Source organism: Mustela lutreola, chromosome 3 (assembly GCF_030435805.1).
Source record: "Mustela lutreola isolate mMusLut2 chromosome 3, mMusLut2.pri, whole genome shotgun sequence".
NCBI lineage: Eukaryota > Metazoa > Chordata > Mammalia > Carnivora > Mustelidae > Mustela > Mustela lutreola.
This window is the reverse complement of record NC_081292.1, coordinates 133,346,744-133,358,821: the sequence shown is the minus strand read 5'-3', so window position 1 is coordinate 133,358,821 and position 12,078 is coordinate 133,346,744. Positions and strand designations below refer to the sequence as shown.

General features: G+C 41.5%; 1 protein-coding gene across 1 annotated transcript in view; it reads right to left on the bottom strand.

Moving 5' to 3' along the window:
• FRZB (frizzled related protein) overlaps positions 1–11,349 on the bottom strand; it is a 37,582-nt gene extending 26,233 nt beyond the window's left edge. The window contains exons 1-2 of the mRNA XM_059166848.1: positions 10,072–11,349; positions 2,830–2,877 (exon numbers count right to left, since the gene is read on the bottom strand). Of these exons, the coding sequence (XP_059022831.1) occupies positions 2,830–2,877; positions 10,072–10,549 (526 nt within the window). The 5' untranslated portion in view covers positions 10,550–11,349. The remainder of the gene's footprint in view (positions 1–2,829; positions 2,878–10,071) is intronic.
• Positions 11,350–12,078: the final 729 nt, after the last annotated feature.

Below are 12,078 nucleotides of genomic sequence, written 5' to 3'. Positions count from 1 at the left end.
ACTAAGGGAATTTATTGCCACCAAAACTGCTCTAGAAGAAGTGTTGAAGGATGCTCTTCAGGCAGAAGAAATACTAGAAATCGAGGGAAAAAATAGAAATTAAAAATATCTGTGTAAAGACAGTAAGTTATTCTCCTATTGAGTTGTTTAAAACATTTTTAATGTCAGGGTTCCTGGGTGGCTCAATTGGTTAAGCATCTCCAACTCTTGGTTTCAGGTCAGGTCATGATCTCAGGGCCATAAGATCAAGCCCCCCATCAGGCTCCATGCTCAGCACAGAGTCTGCTTGAGATTCTGTCTCTCACTCTGCCTCTGGCCCTCCTCTTTCAAAAATAAATAAATCTTTAAAAGAAGTATTTTTTATGCTTAAAAGAAAAAATTCCAAGTATACATATTTTCATCATATATATATATATATATATATATATATATATATATATATCTTGTGATAGCTGCATACATGTATGTGTGTGTGAGAGAGAGAGAGAGAGAGACTTTCACATAATCCAAAATAAATTAGGAAATAGAAAACAGGAATGAAAAAGAGAAGGGACAAGCAGAAAACAAATAATAAAATGGTATATCTAAATACAAACATATCAGTAATGACATTAGATGTAAATGGTCTCAACATATCAATCAAAAGACAAAGGTTGGTAAAATGGACAAAAGATACCAATACTAACAAAAAGTGACCCAATTATACCAGGTCTACAAGAAATTTATTTAAAACATAGTAATATAAGTATGTTAAAAGTAAAAGGATAAAGATTACCTTGCAAATAATAATCGAAAGAAAACTGAAGTTAATTAATATAACTATTTATAATAAAGTATAAAAATTATTATAAACTAATTATTATTATTATTATTAATTAAAGAAAAAGACTTTAGAGCAAATTACCAGACATAAAGAGGGACATTACATGATGAGGGGTCAATTCCCCAATTAGATATAAAATACTAACTGTGGAAGCACCAAATAACAGTTTCAGAATACATGAAACAAACCTGACAGCCTTGAAAAGAGAAGTAGTAAAGACAACAATATTTGAAGACTTAAATACTAATCTCAAAGTAAACAATAGATCTAGTACACAGGAAATGGGAAAGAATATAAAAGTACTAAACAACAGTATTAATTAAACTAATTGACATTTAAAGAACATTCTACTTGGGATGCCTGGGTGGCTCAGTCAGTTAAGCATCTGCCTTTGGCTCAGGTCACGTTCCCAGGGTCCCATGATTAAGCCCCACATTGGGGTCCTTGCTCAGCAGTGAGCCTGCTTCTCTCTCTCCTCCCTGTTTGGGCTCTCTCACTATCTCTGTCTCTGTCTCTATCTCTCTCTCTCCCCCAAATAAATAAATAAATAAATAAAAGAACATTCTACCCAACAACTGCAGAATATATATATTTTCTTGCCAAGTGCAGATAAAACATTCCCCAAGATAAATCATATCCTGGGCCATAGATTAAACCTTAACAAATTTAAAAGGAGCAAGATTATACAAAGTATGTTCTCTAGCCATAGGGGAATTAGAATAAAATATAACAACTTAAAGTAAAGAGAAAAATCTCCAAATAGCAAATTTAACAGCATAATCCTAAGTAATTCATGAGTCAAAGAGGTAGTCTCAAGGGGAATTATAAAATATTTCACACTGAATAAAAATTAAAATAAAACCTATCAAGCTCTGTAAAAAGCAAATAAAGCCATCCTTAGATGGATACTTATAGCATTAAATTACTATACTAGAAAAGAAGAAAAGTCTCAAATCATAATCTAATCTTCTACCTTAAGGGGGAATAAAAGACAGCAAAATTAAATCCTACACAAGCAGAGGAAAGAAATACTGAGTGGAAATCAATAAAATTGAAAAGAGAAACAATGGAGAAAATCAAAGGAACCAAAAGATGGTTCTTTATATCCAGAATACAGCACTACTTTAATAGGTGTGAGTTACCACTCCACACCTATTAAAATAGCTAGGATTAAGAAAATAAAAACCTGAAAATATCACGGGCAAAAAAGGATCCACAGCAACTGGAACTCTTACATATCGCTACTGTAAAATTGAATAACCATTTTGGAAACAGTTTGACTATTTTTTACAAAGTTAAACACATTACCATATAATCCCAGTAATTCTATTCCTAGATATCTGCCCTAGAGATATGAAGACTTATGTTTATACAAAAACTTTTACACAAAATGTTTATAGTAGGTCTACCCATGACTGACAAAAACTAGAACCAGCCTGACGATCCTTCAAGACATGAATGGCTAAACAAATAGTAATGGACTCAAGGCATAAAATATTTGGCAATTAAAACAAATTGATATTGCTACATGCACCAACAACTTGGATAAAGCTCAAAGGCATTGTGATAAGTCAAATAAACCAAACTCAAAAGGTTACATACTCTACCGTTCCATTTATAAGATCATCTCAAAAACACAAAGCTAGAGAAGGGAATAGATCAGCAATGACCAGTGGTAAGGGTGAGCGGAGCTTGCCATTATGAAGAGATAGCATGAGGAAGTTTCTTTTGAGGAGATACAACTGTTCTGTATCTTTATCATGGTAGTGGTTACACAAGTCTATCCATGCATTAAAATCCACAGAACTCATAAAATCCACACAATTTTTAATGACCAAGAGAAAAAGTCAATTTTTATTATATGCTAACTTTTAAAATAAAATTAAAATGTTTAACTTTACTTTCAAAACACAGGACACAAATGTACCCATTTAAGAGTTGAGTATCTAGGTTACAAAGACAAATTTGAACACAAATGAAAACTGGGAAGATAGTGATATACTCACCACTGCTGGCTCCTCTACAGTTTCCATTACTAGAATCCATAGGAAAATCTGAAAGGTGATAGAATAAAGAAAGAATTATAATTTATTCATTATTATTTCAAAATTTCCCATACAAAAATCTAATTCAGTCATAAATTTAATTTGAGTAAGAACCCAGGAATCTCAAGGAAGTGGATTCTTATTAGTGCCATGACTTTGCCACTCTATTACTTAGAGATCAAATAAGGACAAAACCTATTCTTTAGTGTGACTGAGAGATGATACACTTTCTTGAATCCTCAACAACTGTGCCCAAAATTTCAGGATTTAATAAGTTTTTGAGTCTCACGAAATTTCTGACCCAATAAAATCCACATACATATTAAGCATTCACACAACACTTGTGTTTTAACTAAAAGAAGTCAATACATCTCTTCAATAAATAGACATATCACACATGACTAGCATATATTTAAATTCAGGAAAACATTCAGACCACATTCTCATGCCCTTTGTTACCTATAAACTAAACAGTTCTTCGGCAGAAAGCAAGCATACCGTGCAAGGACCCCTCAAGCCAGTGCGATTAATAGACATAGGTGGAAATGGCCAGTGACTCCACCATAATCCCAGAAAATGGTAACAACACACAGTAAATAGTACTTACAAAAAGTTTTTCTGGGTTCTAGTTAAGAACTCAGCCTCTAGTGAGTAAAAGTGCCTCAGCAAAACACCATGCTGAATTTGCTGCATGCCCCTATATATTCTTATTGATATTACAACTCCATACTTTTATGTTTTAATTTTGTACTAACATTTTATGTTTAATGAGTTTAGTATCCATTTATCCTAACAGAAAGTAATGTTCTTCCTCTGTCCTTTTTCCTTATAGGCTGTATCATGAATAAATTAAAAAGGAGTAGCTCAATATCATTTTAGGACAATAGCACTCCAATTACAATTAATGAATTACCTTCTCAGGCTTAGTAATCATCATCTGGGATGAACTTTTTTGATCTCTTTTTAACTTTTATTCATCTGGTATTTAAAAAGCTATATACACGGAAAGATAGTAACTACCAAAAAAAAAAAAAAAAAAAAAAAAAAAAACGGGCAACAAGTACTTGATTCTAAAACATTAAGTTCTGCTCAGTCATATACTCTTAATTTTATGACTTTTATTCTATTCAACGACTTTATTCATGCTAAACATAACCAAGTGTTAAAGCAACATGCCAACGGTTTTATTCCTGAGTCCAATAATCATGATAACATGCATTTAATCCATACACAAATGATCTCTCCGGGGCGCCAGGGTGGTTCAGTCCGTTAAGCAGCCAACTCTTGATTTGGGCTCAGGTCATCATCTCAGGGTCATGGGATCCAGGCCTGCCTGGGGCTCCATGCTCATCAGGGAGCCTGCTTGAGAATCCCTCTCCCTCTGCCTCTGCCCCTCCCCTGCTCATGCACACACACACACACTCTCTCTCTCAAATAGATCTTTTTAAAAAAATGAGCTTTCTATAAATGAAGAAATTATATTAATACACATGTAAAGTAACTGTTAAGTGTTGAAGAGTTTAAATAAAAATGAAAAATACATCTCTTCTCCTGGGTTGGAGGGAACCCTTGATACAGCAGAACCTAGGAAAGTGGTTTTCTTCTTTCATTATTATTCACAGGAAAATGTTCCTGTTTTTAAAAGTGCTTAGAAATCAGTTGTTAGAATTAAAAGAGGGGGAAAAAAAAGTTGTCTGGTCATAAATAATCCAAAAAAAATTGTTTTCAGAAAATTCAACTTAGGAATCCAACAAAATCATCCTACATTAAAATCCTACATCCTACATTAAAAGGCATTAGTAGGTTGTATGCCCCAAGGATAGTCGTAGAAGCTTCCTAAAGGAGGTGGGGAAAGTTGGTTCCACTTAGAAAATAACATGTGTAAGAAGTATGGAAAGAAACTACCGTACTCACCAAGGGACCTGCAAGTCTTCCAGAGTGGCTAAAACAGAAGTGTGAGCAGGAAGAAATGGAGCTAGAGGGGTAAGAAGGGCTGAGGTCATGAAGGCTAGAGACAGACACCAAAGGATTTTAAGCAACAGATCTGCAGTTCAGAATGATCATCCTCTTGGACTATGGAGGGGCAATACTGAGTGTAAGCAAGCCAGTTATTCTCCTGTGGCTGTAATACGTGTGAGACATGTTGAGATCCGAACTAAGAGAGTAACATCAGAGAAGGAGGGGAGGAAATTGGATTCAGAGTAGATCCAGTAACATTTGATATGTACTGAATGCAGGGTAGGAAGGGGTAAAGAATAAGGTAGAATCAGGGTGCCTGGGTGGTTCAATCAGTTAAGTGTCTGCCTTTGGATCAGGTCATCATGATCTTGGGGTCCTGGGATGGAGCTGCATGTTGGGCTCCATGCTCCGCACAGAGTCTGCTTCTCCTTCTTCCTCTGCTCCTTCCCCTGCTCCTGTTCTCTCTCTCTCTCAAATAAATAAATAAAATCTTTAAAAAAAAAAAAATAGGATAAAATCAAGGCTGACTCCCAGGCCTAGAGCATGACTATGGGGCCTCACAACCATATAAAAAATACTAGAAAAGAATAGGCAGGTGAGGTAAGGAAATGAGGAGTTCACTTCGTGGCATGAGGAGATTGAGGGGCTCTGGGTTAGCTGTGAGAGTCTGGAATGCACTCTGTTATCTCAAAAGGGCACTGAAGTACTTATCTCTTATCTCCTGGAATCCCTGTCCAGGGCTGTCTTTTATTCTCTTAAACTACACATAAGTGGGCTTTCAAAATACAATGGACAAAACTTGATCCTTTACCTGAAATCTGATCGTCAAAAGACACAGATTCTTCCTTAAGTTATGAATCACCTCTTTCTCCATGAGACGGGAAGTGTAGTGGAGAACAGATTCTGGCTTGAACCTTTCCTCCTAATAGCTTCATGAACTTGCACAAGTCACTTACATGCCTCAGCTTTCTTTTCTTCAAAATGGAAATAATAGTACCTACCATGGAATTTTAATAAGTTGATACGCATAACACACTTAGAACAGCAGACAGAATATGTTTGCTTATTCTGTTGCTGCCAAAGACCCCTCTCCTGAGAGGACACGTCCTCTCCCGTCCCGAGCATGCTGTTTTTGCTAAGCACTTACCACCTGCTTTGCCATTTCTTAATCACTTCATATGAATAGTTCTTTTGTTCTTCTCTGTTCCCAGGGTCAATCTCAAATGACTTGCTCAAGGCCTAACCTTAATGGCAAAGCTGGAATTCCAACTAAGGGCCTCTACCTCTAAAACTGGGAAGCTGCAGAAACAGACCCAGTTCTTAAGGATTCAAAACTGTCTCTTCTTTCTATATGCCTCATAAACAAAGGCCAAACAGAAGGGAGTCAATGATGCTATTTATAGCAACAACTATTTGGAAGTTTGATAAGAATGAAATAGAAAATGAATTATTAAAATCAGATTTGGGGACTACGAAAGATTCTGTTACCACTAATTTTGTTAACTATAATGAAATACCAGAGCTCTCGGAGATACTCTTGTCCCTACCCCATCCAGAGTACCTTTCAACATTTTAGGGAATGACTGGTCCTCAGAAATGTGTTCTCTCCAGCCTTAATCTAAAATTTCCATTTCTCCTTTCCATTCCATTTTCCTCCTATCACACTGAATAATTCTTCCTTCTTGGTATTTGGCCCCTCAAATATTTGCAGACCAGGCCTAAAGAAAAGGCTGCCTGTTCCTCAGAGCACAGAGAAATGACTCCACGGCAGCGCCTGCATGGGAAAGCTGGCGTGGGGCAGGCAGGCAAGAGACGGCCGGGAGACGTGTTGAGCAAGAGCCGGGGTGACAAACTACCACTGCCACGGAAACCAGCAACGACTGAGCGTAGATTATGAAGCCCTTGGCATGACGAGCCATGGGCGTTGAATAAATAGCTGGTGAATATCATACCATAAATTTTCTTAAATTCTTGATCTCTCCGTTTCCAAGATAAACTATTTGTAACTAACAGACATCCTTCAGACTCCTTCTTTCTTCCTGGTGCTCCCAAAGAAATTTATTCTTGAGCCTGAGATCCAAGTCCTTTTGCAGAAAGTGCAATATTAAGCTTATATGTTCAGAAGGAAAATTGGCTTTTCCACTTGGTTCTTGGTGTGCAGCTTGGTTTCCGGAGCTGAAGTGATCAAAGTTCTAAGCTGTATCTGCACTGACCAGCATCCCATTTCAAAAAAAGAAAACCTCATCTTGAGAGAATGACCATTATCATGGTAGAAGAGCAGCACAGGCTGTTTAGGGACTATGTCCCAGGTACTAGGCTGCTTCATTTCATCCTCGCCATGCCCCGGAGATGTAGAGGCAGGCTGTCCCCATGGTACGGCCCAGAAAACTTTCAATCAGAGAGCTTATGGAATTTCCCCATAATAACACTTGAGAGGAAGCAGAGTCCAGATTCAATGCCTGCTTTGCCAGGCTCCCAGCCCATACTCCTGACTTGCCACATGTACTTGCCACAAGTACTGAAGACTGGACTAGAGGTCTTCATTCAGATAAAGCAGTTGTGCGTGAAGCCACAGCTCTACAGTAAATAAACAATGTGGGAAAAGGAACACATGTAATGTGAATTTGTTGGTAATGGTCAGGATTGGAGACCTTTTTTTTTTTTTTTTTTAACGTATGTTGGCCTTAGTATTTTGAAAGCAAAAAGTAGTTTGAAGCACTATTCCATTTCAATAGACTTTGCTTTGTGAATGGGCCTAAACTTGTTTGTGGCATCATCCTGAGCTAGGAGCGAACAGACCCATGCGAATGGTAGGATTTCAAAATCCTCTTGGCATCAAAGGAATGTGAAGGGTGGCCCCTTTCATTCAGGGAGACCTCATTTTTGTATTCAGCTGGATTCTAATCATAAAACATAAGTGATTCTGTTTTTACCTAAAGGGAGAAAAAAAAGGGCTTCATGAACTATCATATCCCACTGAACCAAAGAGTATATTGCATCGTAAATTAAACTGGCCACATATGGTACTTACTAAGTAATTCCAGGTGCCTGACAGTTTGACCCAGGATAGGGAATGCAATTTTCAGCAAGCTGGCCTCGGAAGCCAGGAGACCCTTGGGGTTAGAATCCACCTCTCCGTTCCCCAGCCCTACCTCCCCTGCGGCTCCCTCCTGCCACCCGTGTCTCTGACTCACACCAAAGCTTGTGGTAAAGGGAGACAGTCACAAAAATATGGTTCCCACTGCCACCTAACCCTCCGTATTTTCCTAGCACGGATGCTGTCAACAAAGCAGATATTATGGCATTTTAAAGCAGCTCAGAAACCAGGTCCCACGGACTGACAAATTGTTTCCATGCATGGCCTATTTGAGTGTTTCAATGAGGCAATTGTTCTGCATTTGGTCCCCAGTGATAGGTAATTCAGGGACACTTAAGAAAACTGCTTCCCATCCATACGGACCATGGGTTTTGAAAACTGTTACCCTTGCCAAACCTCTCTCACTTGAGGTCCATTTCTAAGAGAGGTTTCAGAGCAAGTCTTTTCCTTTAAGGGGAGTAAAAGCATTTCAGAGTGAGCCACAGTCACCTCATTCCTAGTCCTTGGCCTGAGCGAAGCACCAGCATTTAACTGATTCTAAGTGTCTGGCAAACCAGGGCAGCAACTGACCAGGCTCTTCCAGTTTCTGCACAGCCTGTGACATTAGTGAGTACAAAGGCTCAAGAGCACGCTCTTAGCCCAAAGATTAATAAGAAATACATTCCTTTCTGCATATAGTATACAGCCAGTTCTTAGTTCTTGATTAAAATCAAGAAGACAATAGGTCTATATAAGACCTAGAGGATGATCGAAAAGCTGCTAGAATCTTTCTGTTCATTGTTGGTTCTGCAGCTATTTGTACTTTTTGTCTCTTCGCTCACTTTCCATTAAGAGGGTCAAGGTGCACAGAAAGCAATTTTTCCAAGTCAATTCTCTTGACAACCAGGAACTATTACCTAGAAATGGACTAAGGACGTGAGCATAGGCTGGACAAGCTGAGAGGTAGAAGGAAAAAACTGCTGCCCAGGAAACGAACAGAGAAGGCAATTAAGTGATCGCATCTAGTAACAGAGTTCCTCTGGGAAGAGGATCAAAAGGGACCTACCACAAAAAATACAAAATTATATGAAGGGTGACATTTGAGTTCGGGGGTAATTGGTAAGAGTGATACTTAGTGAGAATTAAACAAACACAGTGAACTAGGTGTAGCTGAGGTCTTCAGAGTTACGAGCGTCATAATTAGACCAAACACTAGTGAGAAAACAACTCGTGATTGATTCTATTAAATGTAGAACTGCAATCAAGCTTTCCGGTACAGAAAGATTAAGATAGATGTGTAGTTGATGCACACACAGAACAAAGGGCATGAAATAAAGTATTAAAGGCATATTTGCAGAGCTTAACAATGGGATAAGGAGTGAGATTAAAAATAACATTACATGAGTGAATGATGATAGCACGCCTTAAATATAACTCCTTTCATCCATATGTCACTTACAAAAGGACTTGAAGGCATGTGGGAATGTGAAAAGAGCCCAGCAATTTCCCTTCGCCAGCTCTGTGGCTGGGAGCAAGTCACAGAAGCTAATTAGCAGTGCATAGCAATGTTTCACAGCTGTTTCAGTCTGGAATAGAAGAACAATTTATCTCATTGAAAGGAGGGGGAAATTTAAGGTGAAGGTAATTGCTCCAATTGGACTTTGAGCAAACACATACCACTAACATCTGTGGGTTAGAGTAAGGTTACAGAAATTATCTAGGCATTTCTAATGATTAGAAGAAAATGGTGCTTCAGTTTTCTGTTCTCGCCACACAGTCTTGACAAGCAGCTAAAACAGTAAAGCTATGGAAAGGGGAGGATTAAGAATGCAAGAGAATCCGGGAAGGAAGTGCAGTGCCTGTAAACAAATTGAGACACTAAGGAAGGAGCATCACTCATCCAAGAAGTGGCAACGAGGACTCGTAAAGGATGGAAAGTGCAGGGTCAGTGTTGACAAGTGTGTCCAGAGTGGAATGAAAGATTACCTACTGGCATGGAACTGGAAGAGAGAAGAAAGAAGTGGTGCCCCACAGAGGAGTGACTAAGAGAAGCGACCCCAAGAAAACAGGCAGAATTAGAAAGCCAAAGGCAAGTAACAAAACTCAAGAGAAGAGAAGAGCCGGGTGGCTGGAGGTCAGGAGAGAGGCTGGGCCGGGTCAGGACTCACCCGCTCCGTCCGCGGTGACGATAGCCTCGGGAGAGATGCACACGCCACGGTCATAAACAGGCAGCTCCTCGCAGGCCAGACTCTCGGGCCACGAGTGACGGTACTTGATAAGGATAGGCTCGCAGCCCTGCCGGGCCCGCTCGCACACGGACTTGCAGGGCTTGATGGGCTCGTGCTGGAAGTCAATGGTGCAGATGGGCGCGTACATGGCACAGAGGAAGAAGAGCAGATCCGGACTGCAGTGGGTGCCCAGCAGACCTTCGAACTGCTCGATGGCCAGAATGGCGTTGGCTTGGGTGCTGTGGTGCAGGTGGTTGGGCATCTTGGTCATGTTCCAGGGCAGGGACTTGCACAGGGGGATGCGGACGGGCTCACAGGCTGCAGCCCGAGCTCCGGGCACCCAGAGCAGGCAAAGCGCAGCCAGGGCGAGCAGCCCGGCCCGCAGCAGCAGCATCCCTCCAGGACTGCCACAGACCATGATCCCGGGAGGACGGGGCAGGGTGGAGCAGCACCGAGCACGCCGAGAGGCCCGCTCCGCCGTCCCCTCTTACCCCTGCAAGTGGACACAATGATCTGGGAGCTTCTCCTCCCCCGACGATCTCAGTTTCCTTGGATCAAATTCCCCCAATGGGGTCCCACGAGCTCCGCCGACCTCCTGCCGCCGCCGCCCCTGCCGCTCAGGCTGTTCTTTCCCGACGTCTAAGCCTTCTGGGGCAGCAGCATCTATTTATTCCTTGCTCCCTCTGGCAGAAGCGCCAGACTTCGCAGATGAATCCGATTAGAGGAAAACAAGAGGAAGCGAGGGAGAAATAAAAACAAAAGTAGAATTCAGCGGAGGCCCTTGGAGCTCTGGACCGTCACGTCCCCTGGATTACGAAAAGGTGCTAACAGAAGCATGAAATTCTCCAACGGAGGGAGGGGCGGGGGATGGAGAGGAAAACAGAGGGAAAGACTCTTAATGCGGGAGGAGGGGGCAGTTGAGAGTTCTCAAGTCTTGTAGGCTGAGCAAAAAGATCCAGCGCTTGGCCCGGGCTGCCGCAGCTGCTGGAAGGACCCGCCGGCCGCAGGAGCCCCGACGCGAGGTCCGTGCCTCCGACCCGCGGCTCTCCACTTTCCCACCTCCTGGCCGGAGAGGCAGCTCCGCCCCCCGGTGCAGTCCCAGCCCTCCGACGCCGGCTCCCGGGAGGGGAGCGGGGACGGAGGAGAGAAGGTCTGCCGGTTGGAGGCAGAGGGACGCAAGCCTCGAGAAGCAGCCAGGATGCTACAGTCCTACACGGCGCTGACTTGAGACATGTACCCCTTCCCCGTCCCCACACTGGCTCCAAAGAAGAGCCCCCAGCTCCTCGCTGAAAGCCCACCCCGATCCCCCACGGAGGAGGACCCCAAGCCCCCACTGTTTCTTGGGGGAGTCTGCCCAGGCTCCCTCCCTCCCTGGAGGTGGCTCTTTCCGCAAACTACAGTTTGACCTCTGCGGATCACCAGCTCTGCAGAAAGTCCGACCTGAGGAGGGTGGACTGCAGCAATGTCACTTTAAATGTCCGGGTCAGAGAAAACACAGCCCCTTGTCTGCAGCGGTGGAGGCTTAGGAACCCGGAGGTTAGGTCTACAGGGTCTGCATTATGAATAACAAAGTGGGGGGAAACTGCCTTTCAAAAAAAAAAAAAAAAAAGAAAGAAAGAAAGAAAAGAAAAATGCTGCACATAATTACAAGTAGGCCACCAGAAGAAACAGATTTAAAACATTTTTTTTTGCCCTGCAGAATTAGAACTTTTGAGTTTTGTTTCTTAAGGTCAAGAATGGAAAACTATCTGCTTTGAAGTATTTGGATATCTTTTTCCTCTGATTTTACTCATTAAAATAAAATGGCTCTAATTATTTATCTCTCATCACCAACGATTGCACCTAACACTTGAGAGAACTGTGTAGGAAAAAGACACCGCACAGGTAATAGTAATCATGGTGGTGCTGACAACAATCAAACCCTTCCCATCCAAATTAGCTCAATCT